Here is a 22,976-nt window from a genome sequence, read left to right as displayed (position 1 = left end):
CATAAACGGAATATTGCACTCAGACTTCTTTGGGTGAATCTTACCGCTCTTTCTATACTTTCCTCTACAATCCCGTAACAGTTTATTCATTATTTTTATTAATCTTCCCTTTCAGATATGAGGATGAACTCTGAATTATTGTTATTAGCTGATTTAGCATGCCTGAAAGTCCTTTGTAAATATTCCTTCTGCTGGTAGGTGGAAAGTACCTGGAAAATTAGCATCAACATACCCAGCTTGACAAAAACTTTCAGAATGAGTCAATTCAAATATGCACAGCTAAGAAAAAAGCAGTGAAACGGTCTCATTTCCTAAAATGTGAACACCAACAGTTGTGAACAGCAGCTGTCTGTTAGAGTGTTAAAATAAGGCTTTGCTTCCTGTAATACGTTGATTAGATCTGTGGCTCTGTCTCCTCTTTGTTGATGACTTTGACCAAATGGTGAAAATTAATTTGTGACCACATTGATCATGAATTCAATTTCATCAGTGCTGAACGGATCATTTACCTGTGAACACAAGTGAAAATTTGCATCTTTATATATTTGGTTGTGTAAATTTTGAAGATCTATAGCTATGCATTCGTTCTTTGGTGTAAGTGTGGGAGTCACATTAGCAGTGTCAGGACAGAATTACAGAGTTCAGCTTGAGTGTTCTCTGCGGTCACAGGAGATTTCTTTAAGTACTAATATGGATGGCGCAGACGGGTGGAGGAAGTTGCCATGCATTGACAAAGTATTCATATCCGCAGGTTATGAAATGCTTGCTAAAGATTAGCAATATTTTATGAGAAATGTGCGCTGCCTTAGGATGGAGATTGTGGCAGGAGAATGAACACAGCAAACCCAGCTGAAAAAGCATAAAGATAGATAACAGCAAAAGGATAAAAGCAGCTTTTGCTTGCTTACATCTCAGTGTCTGCCTCCAGAAGGCCTCTGTAATGCCTGTGTTTCCACACAAGTCAATTTTCTCCTCAGAGATTTATTGTCCTTTTTTCACCAAATTTGGAAAATATTTCTTCAAATTGGCAGATACAATTACTTCTGAAATCCTCTTTTATTATCCTTGTACCAAATCAATATGCAATATTAATCACTGATCACCTAAAGTTTTACCTCAGGTTAGTAGCTGCTGCTACTTAATAGGTGGGAGAATTAAGATCTGCTGAGAGGACCTAATATTAATTTGGCTGCGTTTCAGTTTCAGCCACTGCAGTCTCAAGCTGAGAATAACAGTCTCATTCACTCAAATACTCTTATTTATTAGTCTCTTAAAAGTTTCCAAGAGTATGTGCTCAGGAGATTTCAACAGAACTGTTATTTTTCTTCAGTTTTACTCCTGTTACTATGACGTTAGAGAGGAGGAAAGTCTGTATCATTACTGTCAGGGCTGTATCACTGTTTTTACTTTGAATCATCATTTCCAGATGAGTGTAAATAAATGAGGCTTTAAGACCAAAACTTCATCAGATGGGACACCCTTTAAAGTCAGTGAAGTCTGTTCTTATAGGTACAGAAGTGAGCTGGCTGGGCTCGATTTTCAGGCTTGGAGGAATCAGGGGGCTTACAAATGTTAAGCATATCTGAAAGGAAAGGAACATGCCTCTGAGACCAAGCTATTCCAAGCAAACATCCAAGAAATGCTAATGAGAATCCACCAGTCAATGCTATAAACATTTCCTGAGGGCTATATCTGCTTTAATTGAGCCAGCTTGATGTGAAGTGTATGGTAGTTTTGAGATAAGGTTGCATTGCATCCTGAGGGGATGGGGTATGGAAAACTTGCACTTTAACAAAGGCAAGCAGAAAATAAAGTTGACTAGATGCTATTTCCTCTCTTCCCCCAAGTGGTAGTTCTCATGAGCTTGGCTCATCTCTTTTTTGGAATCACAGGATCACACCATCATGGCAGATGGCTGCGGTCTGCTACCCGGCATCCAGAGTAGCCTAGTGTTGGTCTGGCACGTTGGAAATAAGCGCAGCCTGAGGAGCCTGAGGATATGCCTAACATGATTAAAGAGGGCAGAGTTGCTAGCCGTATTTTCTTTGAATAAACCCTTATAGGCGAAATAGTCTGTAATAAGACTGTGTTCTTCCTCTAGAGAGTTCATGAGAAAAAAAAAAAGTGACAAAAAACAGGCAGCCTCGAGCTTTGGCCTGCAAGTAAGATAAGTTACCCAGGAAAGTGTCTGTTGGATAAAGATTTAAATATTATGATATCTAGGGGAAAAAGTTTCAAATCTGCATCCAAATACCTCTAGAGATACCGCAGTGTTGGCAAGTAACCCATAGCACTGGGACAGCTCGTGATGTGCCTCTGTCCTTGAAGGGGACAGTGCTTGCATCTCGTTTTCTACAGTTTTCATTGTGGTTCAGTTTTAGGAAGATTTTTTTCCTTTCCAGGCAGCTCCACTGCTGCTCCAGCCCTTGGCTTTGCTGGTGTTTGTGTCTTCCCCACCATTGCCAGTGTGGCCGGTGCTGTGGCTTATGCCACAGGAGCAGATGGGGCTGGAGCTGCTGCCATTGCTGCGGCTTTCTGAGTGGCAGTAGAAGGTTAGACATCCAGGGGTCATTTGGTGGGTTGGTGGGTGGCTGCTGAAATAAGATGTTATAGTGCTATTGTGGGAAGACTCTTTCTTGTGAGAGATTTTTTTTTTTAATTTTCCTTCTGTGTACATAAAAAGGGTCAGCTTGTAATGAGGACAATAAAGTAACTCAAAATAAAGTAACTGTGGTTTGAAATTTAACATCTTGTCATGCCCCAATAGCCTGTTGTTTTGCAGTCAGCTTGTTTGGTGGCATTCAGAAGCATTAACTGAAGTTGCTAAATAAGAAGTGAAGTGATCCGTTAAAGCTGGTCAGCCCTGAGATTAATTTTACCATTGAAATAAATTCGTTGGCCGTAGAAATAGGTATCTGAGTCGATTCAGTTTGGGCAAAATCACTCTAGAAAGACAAGAATTATTCCAAAATAAATTAGATCAATAAGGTTTCTGTAAGAACATATATGTATATCCTTAGCATTTTCCACTTACACTTAAGACAATTAAATGAAATATATGTTAATGAATGTGAAAAATGACTACATCCCTTTTAAAGCCAAGGAAGTTAAAGCAAATGCACTGACCTGTGCATTACTGGTAGAAAATCTGTGGAACTGGAATTTCCTGGTGCCTCTTGGCTTATATCAAACTGAAACCTACTCAACATTGTTTTTTTTCCAAAACCTTACCTAGCATAACAATTATTGTAAGCTTTTAAGAGATGTGGCTGACTTTCTTTTCCAACCTCTGAGTTAGTATGAACCTAGAACAAACAGGCTTTATGCTGTATGGATAAACTAGTAAGGTACTGCCAAGAAACACAATCATATCTTGGCTTCCATTAGCCAGGCTACATGCAGGAATTTGTTTGGGCAGTGCCTGTTCTGCATGTAGGTAAATCAGTAATATGGTTGTACATCAGAGTTTGCTGCAGAGGTTGTTTTTAAAATATGTGTCATGTTATTTAAAATATAACAGATAACAGAAAAAAAGAGATTAAAAGTTAGTATGGGATAGATTTCAAGAAAGGGAGCTGTGGGATCAATCTTGTAAGGTGCTAAGTGAGAATAAAATACTTCAAGGAAAACTGAAATAAATAGGGAGTGAAGATAAGCTACATCATAGAGAATGAGCCAATGTTTCTTATATAGAGCTTCCTTTGACTGTTTTTTTATCAAGATGTTTTTTATACAGAAAGAACTTTTCCAGCTTTACTAACGAGCAAATTCCAGTTGCAAGTCATGGAATAAAGTGTAAAGCAAATGGAATTTATTTCTAATTCATTTTTAATTTAAGAAATCTCACATGATGAATCCTATTGCTTTTTATTTTTAATTTAATTAGTTCCGTGGTATTGATAGTTGTTTTCTGCTGGCAGGTCCAACTCTGCCCCATCTTTTGTATGAATGATCTCTTGATCTCTTATTCCCTATGGGATACACCTGCAGGTATGCCCAGGATTTATAAATAAGATTGGGATAAACTAATATAACTGCATAGAAGAAGAGGGGAATCCTTGCTCTGTTTGGTCTGCCTCTGTGAGCATGGGATTCAGTGTTGATCCTAGAAGGTCTTTGAACAAGTCATCAGTCATCATAACAAATTACAAGTGGGTAATATATATGACTTGAATTATAGGCACCAAACCTCCCAAAGGTATTGCAACTGCTGTCACGACTTCCCATTCTTTATTGCCAGATGGAGGGAGAAAGGGAGCCAACAATAAACAAATGAACAACTCAGTGGAAAATGAAATTAAGCCATATAGTGTTCACTGAGGCTGACAATCTGTCCTTGCTTAGATGAGTGGGAAGGTGTTGGAAAGCTGGAGACCTGCTGGAGCAAGCAGGGTTAAAACCTACAATGTTGTAGCATCTAGGAGACCAGTCTAGCAGAAAGCCCTATTGCACACATCTCTGTAGCCAAAATGGACAGCCCAAATCTGGTCCCTGCCCTAAGCACTGTGGCTGCTGGAGCCAAAAAAGACATCTCAGGTGACCTCAGCAGGCCTAATGAAGTGACGGGTGAGATGGTGTCTGAGACCTATTTGTTCCAGACAACTCATTCTGTGTTCAACGCAAGGCCTATAATGAGGACTGGAGAAACGAGAAAGGAGAATGTGTTCCACAGAAGTAGATGGCACTTTTTGATTCAGATTAAACTAGGGAAAGAAGACTCTACGTGCTGGTGGGTCTGGAATCATATTTCTTTGGAGAACTGTTCTAGCCTTGAGTTAGATCCAGCAAATGACATGTATACCTAAGGCAGGATTCAGGCACCTGAATGCCAGATGAGCCCTCAACTGCAACCCATATCCTATCACAACCCAACCTCAAAAATAAAACCTGCAACTCAGCTGCTACCTACAACTACACAAACCTGGGCTACTCAGCATCCATGTGCTCAAGTCTGGCCAAGATCCAGATACTAGGGAGACGTATAAATCCCTAAGGACTGAGCCAATGGAGATTTTCATGTGCGTTGATGCAACTAGACCCTCATAACATGCAAGTTCATGTCAGTATCTAGTCTGTGAACCTACAGATGTCCCTCTTGGGCTTTAAGCAGTTAGTTTCTCACACCACCTCCCTGGAGAGTGTCCTCAGTACAGGGAGAAGCTTAGACATGGGCCAGATATTCTACACTGTAGGTACTGTGGGTGAGATATAAGGCAGTGTAGGGAATGTGGGGGGCAGCTTTTCTCTTCCATCCATCATATCTTTTCCAGGCTTTCTTAAAAAATATCATGACCATCTTTAAAGCAGCATTTGAAAAATTATGTTCTGTATGGTGTAATGGAATCTTTCTTTATTACCAAGACATTGTGTTTTTATGCTATTTTATGTGTTTACATGTGCGTACATCTACCACATGCATGTTTCTCATTTCTCTTTCATTTCTCTGTTGTGAAGACAGTAGCAATATTTAATGATTTTATTTATAATGATGGATATAATATAAAATGTTTTCATTTAAAAATGCATGATTTTTTAAAGTAACTACCTAAAGATCTCCCAAAGTGAGTGAAGTCATAAAACTATATTCATTGTATTTTAAGTGTCTAGTGAGAATAACGAGCTATTATATTTTTTAAATGGCCAACTTTTATTTTTATAAATGGTTCATATTGCAAAAAATGGGCATATCCAAATATGATGCTACATGGTTGGATTGGGATTGGGACAAAGATAAAATGGAGGAGTTTAAAGAATATTTGATGGCGAAAGAGTAGAGATGGAGGCAGCTGGAAGATGTTAGCTAAAAGGTTTCCATTTAAGATCGTCTGGTACTGCTAAATACATACCTTACTTGGCTCTATTAAAAGTCAGTCAGTCTCCAGTCTGACGTCTTATTCATTTGGCAGTTAGCACCTTCTCTAAAGAAATGTTCTGTGGGTTGCTATGTTTCCTGAATTGTGGTAACAGGTCTAAGAATAAAAATACTGTGCTCTCTGTGGCCATACTACTGTTAAAAATCAGTAGCTCAATGGAATAACATTTTGATACATAAAACAAAATATGCCTTTGGTGTTTTAGCTCACTGGCAGTGGCTGCTGCACCAATCTGACTGTAGTCATCCATTTCTGTTTCCAGTGAATTCCATTTTTTTTTTCACAGCTGTTATTCTGAAGACATCTATGATTCTCTGGTTTTTAAATCTGACTATCTGGGACTGCAAAATCTGCCTGCCAGGAAGACTGGGGTGGTGTTGCCTGTCAGCGTGACTTTCCCTACAGCCCACTCTGCTGGGATGGACTGCCTGTTCTTATCTATGCTTTTAGAATGGGTTTCTGAGACACAGACCTCTTGCATTAATTCAGATCTTTATCAGTGCTGGCTTTGTGCTCCTGTAACTCCTGCAGTTTTTGAGCTCACCCAGATGCTGAGGCTACACGGTGTAAAAGGATTTGCTTGTGGAATAAGCACATAATATAGTTGTGTCTCTGTTTTGTGTGTGTGTGTGTGTGTGTGTGTGTGTGTGTGTGTGTGTTTGTGTGTGTGTGTGGTGTCTGGAATGTTTTCTAATAATAATTGTAGTAACCAAACTACCCATGACAAAAACATGTGTATTACAATGCCTCATAAATCATTACAGCAAGTGAGGTGCGGGATCCTGAAGTGGAAAAATAACCCTAGCTGGCTGGTACTAATAAACCTAAAAGTTAATTTTTATTAGATTTAGGTCTAAAGAAAAGCCTAAGAAGACTAGATGAAAACATGTTATGCAATGTGTACTAGATGGCCTCCTGATATAATTTAGCCAAGTTTGCAATGTATTGTAAAAAAACACTAGGAAATGATTACATACTGGGGCAAGAGAAATATTGCATTGTTTGAGGCTATTGATGTGTGTAGCCCTAACTTTCACTCTTTCAACCTTCAGATGGAAATGAGTATCTTGTCAGCACGGTTCTATACATAGAGCTATCCCAGACTTTTTTCCTTAGGAAAGTTCAGTGCTGAAGGTCTCATTTCAGAATAATATTTGCATTATTCCCAGATCAAGAATTAGATTTAAAAGCTAAAGGTGTTATTATGTTGAAGTAATTTTCCATGGCGAGAGTTTTTCCCAAACAGTTGTTCCAGTTTAGGTAAGATACAAATTCATCTTTCCAAAGGCAAAAACCCTGGGAGCATCCGTGAACAGGTTTATTTCCATTTACTGTGAAATCTTTTGGCACTGCCTGATGTCTTTGACTACATAGGTACTGCATTGCAGGCAGTGGGAGATTATGTCAGTTGTCCTTGGGAGACTAGTGCAAGGGTCTTAGTTTTACTATGTTTTAGTTTTATTATTAGGTGTTGTTTTTAGCACCTTTGACTAATATGCATTTGGGCTTCTGTTGCTAGAAACTGGTAGTTTTCAACAAGTAAAACTTCAGGTCTTTTATCATAGTTCACATTAACGGTGAACAGGGTGGATAGAAATGAATGGAAAGCATGCACAACTTTTTAAAAGTCAAAACTTCATTACAGTTGTTTCTTCCACCATTTCCTCTCATTTTACCATCATTGGCCAGTCCTAGTCTTTCTACACTTTCTTACTCTCCTTTCTTTCATCCTCCGTCATATTTTTCCTGTTTTTTCCAGGTTTTTAGTTCCAACTTATTTAATTCCATATTATTTTCTCTTTCTACTTTTGCCAATATAATAAAATAAACTCTTCATCTCACTTGCATTTTACTTGCCCTGTGATTTTCTGATGCAGGATCTTTGGAATAGGTGGCCTGTGTTTCTCTCTGCTTATGCAGTACTTGCCACAGTAGTCAGCTAGATAATGTTACAATAAAAGCAGTGATATTTTGCTGCCTTTCACTTCCTCTGGGCAAGTTAATATTTAACTTTAGTAAAAAACATACTGTGGCTCATCTTTTTTTTTTCCCTCCACTGACTCCGCTGAGTAAAATATTATGCCAGCACTACTGAAAAAGTTAATGGATCCATGCCATTTTCTTTTCTATACCACTGCACTCCCAAGGTTTACATGGGTTTCCCCTAGCCACTTCACTTTTTCGCATGTAACACTGAATCCTCTGTTCCCTCCTACCATCTCCTGCCCATAAAAAAAAAAAAGCGCTTGTGCCAGACAGACTGTCTCATCACTGCTTCTGCTTTTCCTAGCTCCCACTTTTAAGCCATTTTTCTTTGTCTCTAAGTTTCTATGGGCCATTTCAATTTACCTAGAAGTCACTGTGCTTTCTAAAGCTCTGCTAACATTTTTTGGTTTAATGAAGAAATGTATTGTATATATATGCATATGGTGTGTAGCCTCTCACCATGTGCTAGCACAGAGGACATGTGGTAGAGCCACCCATACTGGCAGCCAGAGTCCTACTGTCTGGAATAATGTGACTAAATGGGGCCTGAGCAGCTCCAAAGAGAAATCTGCACATTGAACTCACCATTAGAATTGATTCAGTGAGAGAAATGCCAACGGCATCTTGAAAAATACTTAAATATTGTTTGACAGAGTTTTATCCAAGAGCTTAATCCTTTTCAGCAGGAAAGTCCCATGGTGTCTCTTCCCCACCTCTGTGAGGAAGTCCCATATTCACACTAAATTTTCAGCTGAAGTTGAATTTATCAGAGGAGTTTGCCATTTATCACTCCAGCTGACATTTAATTCAACTTGCCTTTTATATATATATATATTTTTAAACAGAGTCAGAAAATCTGCCTTCTGATATTGGATGGGATTTCTAAAGGACTCCCTAAGTGATGGCATTTTCTCCAGCAGAAGTTCACCTAGGAAATTTGACAGTGACAAATTTCTTTCTGAAACTACACAGAACCCAGGCTACCGACACTTGCATTACTTTCTTGCATTTTTCTGACTTCTGTTTGCACTTTTCAGATATCAGGTTTTGAGAGTTACTGTCAGTCTGAGCAATCCTCTCAGTCTGTCTCAAATACCATTTGTTTTTTTTTTTTTTTTTTTAAGAGAGAAGTTTAGATCCTGGATGGCACTGATTTTTATTCAAGTAGCCTTGATGTAGTATACAGACAGCACTTAAAACCTTGCTCCAAAAAGACTTCAGCAGCATGTGCTTGCTTTTGGCTGTTTGCTGCTAAAAGTGAGCCTAATATTAAAGATATGAACATACTGGAGAGGTGATGCCTCCGGCTTTTGGTGCAGGAGGGTAGGGAGGTAATTTTGTACATAGCTTTCCAATTTATATCCCGTTCGCACATCAGGTGCTTTCTATTCGTTTTGAATCATGGCCAAAGTTGCACCATGAAATACAAAACACATCATGTCATTTTATTGCAGTGTGGGCAATACCAAATATGGCAAAGAAAACTGGAGCTAAGGCTGTTAATTGAAAAAACCCATTTCTTGGTCACTTTCTGTCGCTGATATTTTTCCTTCCATTACTTTTGCCAAAAAATGACACAAAACTTTTGGCAGAATGTGAAATAATTTTGATGGAATTATTTTTCTTTCTTTTTCCAGCATTTAAAGAGAATGGGCCACAACAAACATGTTAACCGGAATACTCCAATTTTTTTGGCTTTCTGTAAATGCTGCTAGGTGTCAGAATAAGCATTTATACTACTGTCCCACAGTGCATATATATAAAAAGTAATACTTCTATTTGGCACATTCTGATGTACCAATTGTAAACCAAGCTTTTGCATGGGATGGCCAGACTATATATTAAGCACCAATTTCCCACCGAAGATCTGAATGATGTGATTTCTTACTCTAATATATCCTAAGTACCTGGTCCTTTCTGAAGAGTCAGTGTCCAGCCACCTCCCCCCCACACCATTGAAAACCTCCCCTTTTCATGATAAATTTTCGAAGTACAGCACAAGCGCAGAGCTGAACTCACCTTTAGGGAAGAAGCAGCGCTCACAGAAATAATCACACAAACTAAACATGTACTTTCTTGCAGTCCACGAGTGTAGCTACCCAGTACCATGTCTTGATAAGATCTACCTGACTGTACTGATTTCTCCTTATGTCAAGACTGATTTTGCACAGTGCTCCTACTATCGCAATCACAGACTGTCCTATCACCCAAATGCATTACTCTGTGGCTTTGCTTTGAGGATGTGAGCAGAGTCAAATGGTGTTTGCAGTCAGTTCTCTGACTCTGGAAATATTTTGCTTCAGCTGACTTTAACCCCTGGAGTTGCTTTGTATAGGTACTGGAGGAATATAGAGTAACGGGGTTGCATGTGATGGTGAGGACCTCGGAAGGTCTCCAGTCCATCCCTGCCCAAGGCAGGCTCAGTTTTACCAGGGGGTCAGACCAGTTTACTCAGGGTTTTACCCAACCGGAACTTGACAGCCTCCAAGGACAGAGACATCACAACCTCCCTGGCAGCCTGTCCCAGTGCTTAGTTATCCTGCCAGGAATTTTTTTTCCCTCCTTTCCAGCTGGAAACTCCCCTATTTCCATTTATAGCTGCCTTTGGCAAAGAGCCTGGCTCCAGCTTCTTGGAGTCCTTGTAGGTACTTGAGGTATGTGGTGCCCTCATGAAGATGTCTCTGTTGCCCTACACCCTCAGGATGGCACTACCAACCTCAGGTACCCAAAAGTGTCCAGGAGGGCTCTCTCCCTGATTTTCTCAGGGACCAGAATGAGGCTGACCAGCTTGTCATTCCCCAGATCATCCTTTTTTGAAGAGGGGAACATCATCTGTATTTTTCCAGTTGTCAGGAACCACTAAGCTCCACGACCTGTAAAAGCTGACGTCCTGCAAGGACAGCTGCCAAGCCCCTCAGCACACAAGGGTGCCGCCCATCTGGCCCCATGGACTCGTGTGGTTGAGCATTTGCGTGTAAGGTCCCAAGTACCTTGGGATCCACCATCATTAAATCACCCGTCCCATCCAGCAGCCTGTCCAAATATGCTTGGTTAAACTCTGCTGGCTGAAAGCAATTGGTGAGTCGTGCTGAGCTGCTAATTACAGCCTCTCAGACGGAGTGATGCAAAATGTTTTGATTTGTTTTTTGTCATTTTGTTCTGTGATGACTGCCACTTTTCAGCGATTTCTGCCCTTGACAAGTTTTTAATTTTTGGAGAGGCTGTTGCAGCCTGTGCCATCCATCTTCTGTTGATGAAGGGTAGCCTTGTGAAGGATTTTCCCTCTCCTTACAAATTTTACAGATCTGACTGTTTTTTTAATGCTAGAAAGATGCTTAGCTGGTGGAAATTTGTTATAGTTTCATGTGAATTAATTGAAGTACATGAAGTACTGGCCAAGCTGCCAGTCTAATATATTTTCTGAGTTTTCTTGAGGCTACTAGTAAAAATTCAACATTTAAAGGACAAGAAGGGTGAAAGCCTGCTTTACAGACTGTAGTGAGAGCAGTGTGACTGATCATAAGGCCTAAATCTGTTCTTAGCCCCTGATTTGGACACATTCACAGGTAAAACTGCAGTGAAATCCAGGAGCGATGCTGAATCCCAGCAGTTAGGGAGTTCTGCTAGAGGAAGTGCTGTGAAGTCATAAGATAAATTCTAATTATTCTAATTAAGCAGTAATTAATTACTTGGTGGTTTTAAATGTACATCAATAGTATAGTAAAATATATGTACTCTAGAATATGTATATATTGCAGCCTTCCTCAGAAGTAGAAAAAGACCTGTCGGTTGAATATGGTTTTAGTGAGACTTGAAAAATATTGGAGATTTTTGTAAATTCATCCCCATGAAGATAGACTAGGGACATTATGAAACAACTGATCTTTCCTAGAATATTTACACCTATATGCTATATTAAGATTTCTAAGCAAAATTGAATGTGTCAGTGGCAAGGGAGGGTTTTATTTTTATAAAAACAGATCATTTTAATTATTTACTGCCAAAGAAATGTCAACCATGAAAAAGTAATTATTCTTAAGATGATTTGAGGTTCTGAATTTACTAAAAAATTAAACTAAGAAATAGTACCAAATTGAGAAACAATGTCACCCCTTATGCACAAGACCTAATTCACCGCTTAGGTCCCACTTTCTCTTTAGTAGTGGTTCTTGTTGCACAGAGAAATTTAAGGCTAGAGCCAGGATGAGATATGGAGGAACTGGTTCTGCTCGTCCTTTCCCTAAATAGATGAACAAGCCTCTTATTACACCATAGTGCAGAAGGCACTGCACTCAATTTAAAACATCTCTATTTGTTTACTTTTTTGGAAAGTCTTACAGATTCTAAGAAATATGTTTTACATGGTACATTCAGACAGTTAAAATTATTCCTAAATGATAAAATTTAACCTAAATTTATGACCCAAATCTCTATTTTATCCAAAACACTAGTCTAATTAGTCTTATACTGAGGTAAATGTACCAAAAATATAAATGTAATGTATGCAGTAGTTCTTATTTTGGATTCTAATTCATAAACTGTGTGCTTTTGAATTTGACTGATAAGGAATTATTTAGGAAATTTCAGATACTTGCTTAGAGAAAACTCTTTTCTTTTCCCTGTGCATCTGAATCATCATATCATTTTAGAAAGATCGTTAAATGCAATGCAGAATGCAGAATAAAACTGGATGGATAACACACTACAGGATTTTTCCTGTCTATAGGAAAGGGAACTTGCATCCTGTATTCAGTTTAGATTCTTCTGGGACCTAAGGTTGGGGATCTAGGGGAGGAGAAAAACCTTTCAGAACTAAAGCAATTAAATTCCCTGGTCCAGAGTAGGATTTGTGATCCAGGCTGAAGATAATTTCACTCTAACTTCACTTGTACTGGTTTGTTAGCCAACCAGAGTAACATTTGTCAGGTGTTTCTGCTTACGCTTTGCTTTACAGGGAAAATGTGCCTTCTCTCGCCAGCAGGTCACGGCAGGAGTTGCGAAAAAGGGGCAGGAGGAGAGGAAAAGGTTTGTTTGCTTAGAAAGGTGAAAGGTTTATAGAAGTTGTAGAGGAGGAGAGGATTTTCTTTTTTTCTGCATATCTTTGGTTGTAGTGAGGAAGTTAGCAGGAGAGGGTTAAAAAGCAAAGGCAAAATGCTGCTAACAGATCTTGAAGCCTCATGTTAAGGTAAAATGAAGGTCATGCCTGGGTTCAGTCACCCAAAGAGCAAAAGCTCCCAAGGCTGATTGCTCGTGGGAGAAGGTGTGGGAGCAGGGTGTTATCTCAGGTACAAGAAATGGAAGAAATTCAGGCTGAATTTAATGGGAAGGAGGGAAGAGGGTGCCCAGTGCCTGTATGTTAAATTCTAGCAAGCTGAGTGATCTGGGTTTTTGTTTTCTTGGGCCTCTTGCGCGTTGCTGCTGTCAGGTGTTTGTGAAGGACACGCATGTCCTACAGGCAGCAGGGCTTCTTTGCTCAGCACTGTCATACCACACATACGAATGGGAGGGTGAGTGCTCTTGGTCTTCGTGCCCTGAAGTAAGGGTTGGGGTTTGTTGGGGTTTGTCTTGAAAGCAAATCCCATCCTCTCTTAGGGACCCCTGCAGCAATGGGGATTCGGGATGCAAAGCTCTGAAGCATGCAGTAGGTTATTTCCTAAGTGCCTCCCTTGCCCTATGTGTGCTAAGCACAAGCACGCCCTGTCATTAGCTAAACTGATGCACCTTATGTAAAAGAAATGACCGTGTGGGCCAATGTGCAGGCAAGGGAGCGCTTGGTCCGGCCGGCAAGGGTTGGCACATTGCTGTGGCAGCTTTGCTCTCCTCTGCAGAAGGACCTGTCTGCCTTAAACTTCAAAAGGTGCAAAGGATACCTGCGATCTAACCCAAAGTTAAGGGTAAGCGACAGTATTTCCTCTCCTGGATATGTAAGAGGTATTGCACAATCCTGATTATCTAAATAGTTGAAAGAGGTTTAATTGCCTGGTGCAGGTTAACATGCTTAATTAACATCAGCCTGCTATTAAACAGGACTGAGGTCATTAATTACAGACAGGTGATGTGCAGTCTTCCAGCACACCTCCCATAACAAACTAGTTTCACTGTTGGGAAATCCCACTTGCCAGCACCACTAATACAATTCATACAGCTGGTCCCAAAACACATGAAGGACTCACCTAAACCCGTTGACACGGAGCTAAGGCTTTCAGTTTCCCTTTCTATCACACACCATTGGGTAAAATATTGTGATTTGAATGTGGTTTGAAACCACATGACAGCTTCCAGCCCCAACCTGGACATTGTAGCAAGGGCAATTCTGTTGGAAGGAAGCGAGATAAAGAGTTTTGATGCAGACAAGCAAATTTCACTAATGTTGGTGGAGCCTTTAATAATAAACACTATCTATGAAAGGATTGCTGAAATACTGCTCCCCTCAATGAGAGAAAGCAACTTGGAATAATCCAGAATAATCAAAAATATGAAGATAAATAAGATTAGTATCTTTAGATGATACAGAATAAAAGAGCATTAATTTTGTGTGACTACACCTCCTCATGGGCTCAGGCTCTCAAAGCCAAACGAAATTATTTAAAGAAGAGTAATTAGATTGCTGTCAGGTAGTATTCAAGTATCCTGTCTTGGGGTTTGTGACATGGATTTCGGTAGGATCCATCTGTTCAGGGCCCTTCCTGCCCTTTTCTTCTTGAATGACTAGTTTCTGTATTTCTTTCTTTTTTCTTTTTCTTTCTTTCTTTCTTCTTTCTTTTCTTTTTTTTTTTCATCTTTTTTTTTGAGCAGCGTAAGGGGGACAACAACATTTTCTATTTTTAAACCACTTGCTTTGACTCTAAAGATTTGTTTCTGTTCTTAGCTTTTTCTGTTCAAGCTGTATTATAACTGCAGAAGACCAAAAAACTGAAACGAATGCTGACAGATCCTGGAAGTAACAGACCACGTATGTCCATGCATCAATGCAGAGCTCAAACAGCAAAACTCAGTTTCAGAGCTGTGGAGTAAAACTATTTCTTGTATGCAACAAGCAAGAAAAGGACTTATCTCAGTTATAAAATATTAAGGCAAGTAGAAAAACTCAATATATAAATCAGAAAGATAACTTAGTAAATATTATTAGTACAGGTCCCTGGAAACTGGGTAACAATACTGAGGGAGAAAGATGAGAGAACTGATTTGAAATAGGGACCCTACTGTAACAATACTGCCTTTCTCTGACTGCTCTCTAGGGCTCTTGGAAGCCTCTTAAATTATTGAAATGTTAAGCTGAGGAAGAGTGGTATTGCTGACTGGTGGAAAGTCATTTTCAAATTTCACATGTTTCAGCCAACTGAAGAGGTGCTCACTTTAATATTAGATTATATAACGTATACACATATATTCTGTAAGTCTGGAAAAAAAAAAAGCTAATGTTTATTAGCCTCATTGTAACCTCAGCTGCTACAGCCACGCTCAGTTAGAGCTAGCACCGAATCTGGAGGAAGGGATTATGTTTTCCTCATTAGTACACTTGGAGCAGACAGTTTCCTTGTTCATTTTTCTAATGTGTTACTATTATAATGTAGGTGCCTATTTTTAGTCACTTGACAATACATCAAGAAATTGTGATCTGGCTGGCTAGCTTAATTATAGCTGTAGAATTTGACTTGAAGCCTCCCATCATTTTCTGATGTGTTAGCATAGGAAGCAGTGTGACAGCCAAATATAAATACTTAAGTATCAAAATAATTTTAAAGCTGGAATAAAGTTTCCAGATGAAAGCACGAATATTAGATTTTTGGGCTTCAGCCTGATGACTCTTAGTAATACTTGTTTACCATACAGTTATTAGTTGCATCAGTAACCAATATTATTGAAGCCTCTCAGAACGCTTGTGCATAAGAGGGGATTTTTTTTTTTTTCCTTTTTTCATGCACCTGATTCACTGAGCTCTTTCAAAGGGGAAAAAAATGCCAGGAAAAAAAAATCAAAAGACAATTTACAGTGTTGTGAAAAGAGGTCCTCCTCAGACAACTTGTTCCTTTGGCTGCTCATTCCTTCCCAGCACGGGTGAGCTGGACTGAGAAACTGAATCAGCTTTAAACTAAAAAAAAGAAAAGGTTATCTGGTAATCAGCAGGCAAGCTGGTTTCCTTCCCAGCTGCCCGAATGCCACTACAGTGCAAGGGCTGCTGCAAGGTGGGTGCCCAGGTGGGCAATGCAGTAGCTGAACACACAATCCAACCTTCATTGTAACTTCTTTATCCTCTGTGCAGCTTCAAAGGTCAATCCATGTGCAAGTCTGGATGTTGTGTTTTTCTCTGAGAAGGAACCAGAAGGTGATCAGAGAAATCTTGTAGGTTTCTTGTATCAGAGAGCTACTCTATTTGGGATTCATGGCTGAAAGACTGATGCAATCATGAACTTTTTAATTTGTAGCTGTTCATCAGAATAGAGCCTAAGAAGCCCCTTCAGCACAGCATCAAGAGTGACTTGCTGTGGCTGTATTTAGGTGAACCATTTTCCCTTCATGTTTCCCTTCAAGTTAGTATCTGATTTTATTCCAATCTTCTAAAGATCTTGTAGGAAACTGAGATGAGTTATGAAAAACTTCAACTGCTAATGGCCGTAAGGGACATCACCTAGATTTCGTTGGAAGTTTTCTGGTGACACAGAGTTGCATGATTTTGGGATGATGATTATTTTGGCTAAGTTTTTTGCCAGATTCTAACCTGAATATGTTAGGATTTAACTAATTGCTTTCTTTACCCATTAAAGCTGGCTGGGTTGGGTTGAGTGTTTTCCTATACACATAGCCACACACCTTTAACCTATTCAACTCTTTTTACACTTTCAGTATTTGGGGCAGGGAGGGGAGTGTTCTTTGTGATTCACTTTCTGCAGAAGATACAGAAGAAAGGTGTCTCTAATGTAGCTAATGCTAAATGCAATGCTGTTCTCATATTCGTCCTTCTGTACAGAAGAGTTTGTACACAGGGGTCTCTCTTGACTCTATCCAGACAGTAATGTGACTTGTGAGATTTGAAACATTTAAATCAAGTGGTGTCTTCACTGTCTACAGTAGCAGGATCAGTAAAGAACAAAGAGATGCAGAAGAGATGTGTTATACAAGTGAGTAAGTACAGAACATGCTGCTACAGGTAGGTAAAGGGCTGATGTTCCGGTTGTCTGGAGGATTTGAGGCAGCTGAGTCTGTAGTCCCACCTGTGCAGAAAACTTCATTATCACTTTCTCAGTCTATCTGAACCAGCAGTTGTGGTCTCAATGCTATTTATATAGTTTTTCTTCATCTAGAATCTCTTAAAAGCAAACAGCTACTTCTCTGTTAAAAATGTAACTTGAATTCCTGAAATTTCCTAGTATTATATACAGCAAAGACCTTCTTTGGCATAGCATGCATAAAGGTGGCAGAGAACAGCTACCTGTAAGAGTGTTCTTGTAGAAAAGCCAAAGGATGGGGAAAACAGGCCAGAATTCAGTAGAGTTCTTTACTCCACTGCTTTAGCTCTGACTTTAACTACTTGTTTGTGCATTTTGTGCAAGTCTCTGAAGAATCTCTAAACAGCTTTTAGGTGGTTTTGAAGGCAGAGGTTGGCAAGAACAAGCCCTAGTTCAGATTTAATTCTTGGCTACTTAAATGTTTGATCAAACCATAGGCAGTTTATTATGTTAATGCCGAAATATTGTCACACATCTTATGAGAAAATCAATGAGAAACTACCTTCTTAACAAATGCATGCTACTTTTACAGCAACATTTCCAAGAAATTGTTTCAGAAAGTCACAGCAAAAAATGTATGTTACTTTACCATTTGCTAGTGCCTCTGATGAACCCTGATGTCCTCTGACGAGAAAGACTGGCTGCTAATTTCCCAGTAACTATGCCAGGCAAGAATTGCCATGGAAAGAAACAGTATAACCCCTCACAGGGTCCTTTTCCTCAACACCTTGCTTCTGCACTTCTCCCTGTATCCGTATCCTATTGCAGCAGCTAATCCAGTAAGGAACTAAGCTGAATGAAAACTGATCCATATTTCCTCCTTCCCCTTCTACCAAAAGAAGCCACTAACTAAATAAAAATCACTGAACCAGCTAAACTTGAAGGGGCACAGATGCTTGAATGAACAGAGGAAAGGCAGGATTTGCTGTCTTAGCTGCAGCTTCGGTTGTAGGTGTCAGGCTCAGCTAAAAACATTTCAGGTCTTCATCATTAAGATTTTTTGGCAGTGCTATCAGAAGAACTTTAACTGTAGGAAGAGACAATATCATTTAGAAAAAAAACTTTATTTTTGCATATGCAGTGTTAAAAGAATCTGGAATGCAAGTTGAGCTTGACAGACAGCAGGGATCAGCAGTTCTGTCAGTAACATTTGGACACTGCTGCAATTCTTCTTTTAAGTTTTGAGAAACTTAAGAGTCGCCTTGTACCAGAAACCAAGAATCCTGATACAGTAATTAGTGTAAAATTATAATTCTAACTCTCATCAGGCACAGAACTGAAGTTTCCCTGAGAAGACACACATTACAAACTAATTTATAAACTTTTTATCACATAATCAGGGAGAATTTAAGTGTACAAAGGCAAGATTTTGCTACAAAAATATTTGAACACAAGTCCTTAATACTTCAAGCAGAAGAAGAAATTTCTGGGAGAATTCAAAATAATGTATTACAGAACTGCAGCAATCAAATTTACATCAAGTGATGACAACTGGCTTTGGTATATTCCCTTTTGTTCAGTTTTAAAACAAATTCCAATGTGAATTTCCTGAGATCTTTCAATATCTCAACATGAACTTTGTGCAGTCCAGCTGCTTCTTTTCCCTTTTTCTCTCCATTTTCCCTTTCAGTTAGTATTATAGTCATGGAAAGCAACCATATATAATATATATTTTCCAGGTTTTCAAACAAATGGTTTAGCTGAAAGAAGCCCATTAATTACACTTTTTAGATAACAATAAATATGCCAAATATTTGGGCTTCCAAAAATTGCTATCTTTAACCTAATCCCATAGTTTCTACTCAAAGTTCCAAGGCTCAACATGCAACGTGAGGCATCCTTGCCTTTCTTTGAGACAGGTTGTCTCTTCCCCTTGTCTGTGGACCTCCCTGTGAGGCAGGGTCTCATCACCACACCAATGTGATGCACGTCAGCACCACCACCATACACATTAAAGTATATAGCTGTATCTTATTTGTACCTGTTTTTTATAAAACGTAACATGGGTATTTCAGTTCTTCTGCTCGTACAAAGCTTTGTGTCGCAAATACTCTTCCAAGCATTTCACAGCAAAAGGGTCAACATCAGTATCAAACTTATTAGCAAAGAAGTGGTGGTTTCGCAGCATCCAGTTCAAGTCTCCTGCTCCAAAAACGCAGACAGAGCGAACGTGAATCCCACTGCAGGGTGGGTAGGGTGCACCTTTGGACACATCACCTTCGAAGTACTGCCACTTCACAAACCTGGCCAGAGCATTCATGTCAGAAACATCAAATTTATTACTCGAAGAAACTGCACCTGGGACTTCAGGGATTCTCTGAATTGTTGCCCACAGGTACTCGTCAGGGCTGTAAGTGTCTTTTGCCCACTCAATAAATGAAAGGATTTTGCTGTTTTCTAACACATGTTCTACAAATCTTCTGCTAACAATAAAATAGGCACTACCAGAAAAAATTGGAGTATTGAGAGGTGGTCGTTGTTTATCTATGCCTGTGTTCTTTACTTTACCATCAATAATCTCATGGTGCTTTTTCCATCTTACTTCTTTAGAGAGAGGCATTTTTTCTGTTTCCAAGCTGTTTTCACCTTTAAGTGCTTTCAGCCTCTCTACTATTTCCTGGTTGGTCTTAATGGGAAAGTCCATGCCACACAGGTTTATTAAGTATTTCCACTTCGTACTTGTTCTGTAGAGATCTTTCATGCAGTTAATGTCTGCCTGCACTCTGCTCCATGAAGCATATACAACACTTTCTAATTGGCTGGAAATAAAGACATTATCAAAACATGAAACTATTCCCTTCACAGCAGCAAAAAAGGATTCTGGAGACTTTTTGTCAACATGAATGCAGTAAAAATTCTGAGGAGCATAGATTGACCTTAGAAGTCTATCAAGCATCTCAATTTTGTGATAAACCACTATTGAGTAAGCAATTGGAAATTCTGCTTCTTCATTGCTGAGAGGTTCCATAATATATTTCCTAGTCTTGGTAAAGGAGGCACAGTCTGTGGTCATGTTAATATAGTCATTTGTTGTTAGTCTGGGGCGTTTCTTAAATGACACTGACAATGTCTCAAGCTTTACCTTTTGAATTTCTTCTATATCACCCTCCAATATTTTCGCGCAGCTAATACTGCTAAAAGGATCTTCATTAGTCAGCTCCAGATGCCTCCGATTTAGGAAGTCTGGTTTCTGGTTAACTTTCAAAACTGAAATTATTACTAGAATAAGAGTTAGCCCCAAGAAAAGCCTGAAGAGTGAGTTGTGGCAAAACCGTAGTTTCCTTTTCAGCATTTCAAATATCCAGTACCTTCACAGAGCTAAAAAAATTACCCTCCACTCACACCAGCTTCAACAACTTCAGAAAAATCAGTCTGTGTTTCTCATGAGGCTGGTGCATTTGTCAGGGGAGATGGAAGAAAAATTCCTATAAGAAAATGAAATATGAATGACAGGCAACTTCTAAGAGGTTACTTTAAAAAATAACTGGCTAAAAGTTCTGCTATTAATTTTTGATTGTAAAAAGGTGAATAGTTCAGACAAAAGGATTTTCTTGAAATGTAGAGATTAATGAATAAAATTGTTTTATTACTCTAAAAAAAGAATAGACTAGGAGAAACAGACAGCTTTCATGAGCTGCTATTTCCTAGCTTCTGTCAGCTGTAATACTAGGGCTACAACCGCAGTGGAGACTGAGGGCTTGCCCAGCTGCATCTGCAAAATTAAAGCTTGTAAATTGGAAGTGTTACTGAGAAGGAAGTATTTGGTGTTAATTCACACTTCAGAATTTGACAAGAATGTTTTGTACCCACTTTAGCAGCGACATAGGTCTCACCACCTATTCCATTTACCACTTACTTCCTAGGAGCTATTCACTCTTCATCTTCTCACCTGGAAAGCAGTCCCTGAGGAGTTTCTAGATTTTTGTGTTTGAGATACGGTCTTTTTAATGTGATGCAGGTGATCTTAGAAAAAACCATCAGGAAAGAGCTGGGGAGAAAGAGAGAAGGAAATTAGTACAAAACAGCTGTAACTGAATTGCTGAAGGATCTCTTTCAAGGTAAAAGCATAAAGGTCGTACTCATGATTCATCTTTAAATCTGATCTGCCTGAGTCCCTGCAGATGCACAAACCTGGGAGCACCGCAGTGCTGTGTTATCCTTGTTTAGACACACTTATTCTCTACAATTCAGCAGTCTGTTTTTACACGAAAACATTCTGCAAGGCTGAGCCACGGCATTTATAATCTGTCAATGTCATTTTCAGCCTTATTTCACAGACACTACTTTACTTTTGTTCATTAGTCCAGTTTCCCCTGAAACATCTATTTCTGTATCAGCGCCTTGCAAAGGATCGCTGTACAGTTACACAGCTGCTACAGCACTAATTGTTGAGAAACCTGCAGTCTAGAGAGGCTTAAAGAACTGGATTTCTGTTTTGTAATTACCTCCTCATGCAGGAAAACTGATCACAAATAGGAACCTTAAACAACTTACATTGCTGCTTTATTGTCATTTGTATTTAGAGACTTTCTTGTCTGGGTAACTCTGTGCAGGTTTGAATTTCACACCAAGCCATAGCTGCAAAAGCCTCATTTATAGAGACTATCTTCTGACACTTTAAGTGGTAAGTCAAAAACTTAATGAAACACTGAAGTATTTGAGAGATATATAGCTCCTTTCACTCATACGATATTTTGTGAACATTTTAAGTGACTCTGAGTAACTTTTTGACCACCTCAAAGAGCAATTTTTACCAAAAAAAATGGAAAGTGTATCTGTTTTATGACGAAGTGTGCACTGTGTCCTGCTCCAGGTTTTGCTGTAGCCAGTTCAGCATAAAGTTTTTCTTTCTTAATATTTTCTTTAAAGCTAGCCCAATATCATTTTAGCTTTTAATTATTGAACAGTAGCTTTTTAACTTACTACTTGCAAGTCACAGAACAGGTGCATGGGTATAAGAGATTGCAGAGTTTTTTTGGCAGCAACAGTGCCATTGGGATGCCCTGCACATCATGTCCATTGCTGTGCCCACAGCATCACAGACTGACTTGGGGAACTGATCCAGCTGGATCGGGGTGTGTGGATGGAGGGTTTGGATCACCGCATGACCGTCTTGCACAGCTGTAAGGATCCGAGATACTTTACACCCCTATTAGCACCAACTATTTCATAATGGAAGCCACTGCCAGGCAAAAAGTCGCTAACTATTTGTGAATAACAACACTATATGAATATCTTATTTACTATCAAGGGCACTTTGTTCCCAGAGTTGCATCTGTAAGTACTTTATCCTGCATTTGTGAAGATGAATGTTTATTTCAAGTCTGTTATGGGTAAATAATGAAGTCAAAGTGAAAGAGTTTAAGTTTTGCCTCTTACAACAAGTAACCAGATGAATTGGTGTACAACCACATCTGTAAGTGTACCTTTTAAGCATCAAGTGTCAGACTTCTGAATTTGAATGTAAAAAAAAAGTGAAATTCTACAACTACCATTTTTAGCTTGGGGTGTGGCATTTAACCCAATAATGTAACTTAGGGCAACATTTAAATTGAAATACATTATAACTTACATAAGATCCTGCTAGTTCTGCCTCATATATCCAATCCAATAAAAGTACATATTAACGTAGAAGAAGAAGGACATTAACTTTGTAATAGTTTCCATAACAACTATAAAGCAAATATTTACAGAGGCTGAAACTTTGGTAATAGTCACCCTTAAAATTCTGATTTCTTCCTACCAACTTAGGAATGAAGACTTTCTTAAAAGTTAAAAAGCACTTCAAGTACACTTGTATTTGCAAAGTTTTCGCTGACTGAACCTGGAATCCTTCTCCTTTAGGATCCAAGTCAGCATTGCTATTCTGTTATACTCTTGGTTTATATAC

General features: G+C 39.1%; 1 protein-coding gene across 1 annotated transcript; it reads right to left on the bottom strand.

Moving 5' to 3' along the window:
• Nucleotides 1-18,168: 18,168 nt before the first annotated feature.
• Nucleotides 18,169-20,474, bottom strand: GCNT1 (glucosaminyl (N-acetyl) transferase 1). Its single transcript, XM_062599924.1, has one exon. It carries the CDS (start codon nucleotides 20,376-20,378, stop codon nucleotides 19,098-19,100), a length of 1,281 nt encoding a protein of 426 aa, XP_062455908.1. The 5' UTR covers nucleotides 20,379-20,474; the 3' UTR covers nucleotides 18,169-19,097.
• Between the last annotated feature and the right edge of the window lie 2,502 nt (nucleotides 20,475-22,976).

This window comes from Rhea pennata, chromosome Z (assembly GCF_028389875.1).
Source record: "Rhea pennata isolate bPtePen1 chromosome Z, bPtePen1.pri, whole genome shotgun sequence".
NCBI lineage: Eukaryota > Metazoa > Chordata > Aves > Rheiformes > Rheidae > Rhea > Rhea pennata.
Note: the sequence above shows the minus strand (reverse complement) of the source record. Positions and strands in the feature narration are given on the sequence as shown.

Coding starts and splice junctions, on each gene's coding strand:
- GCNT1 (XM_062599924.1), bottom strand. CDS start 20,378: ATGCTGAAAAGGAAACTACGGTTTTGCCACAACTCACTCTTCAGGCTT.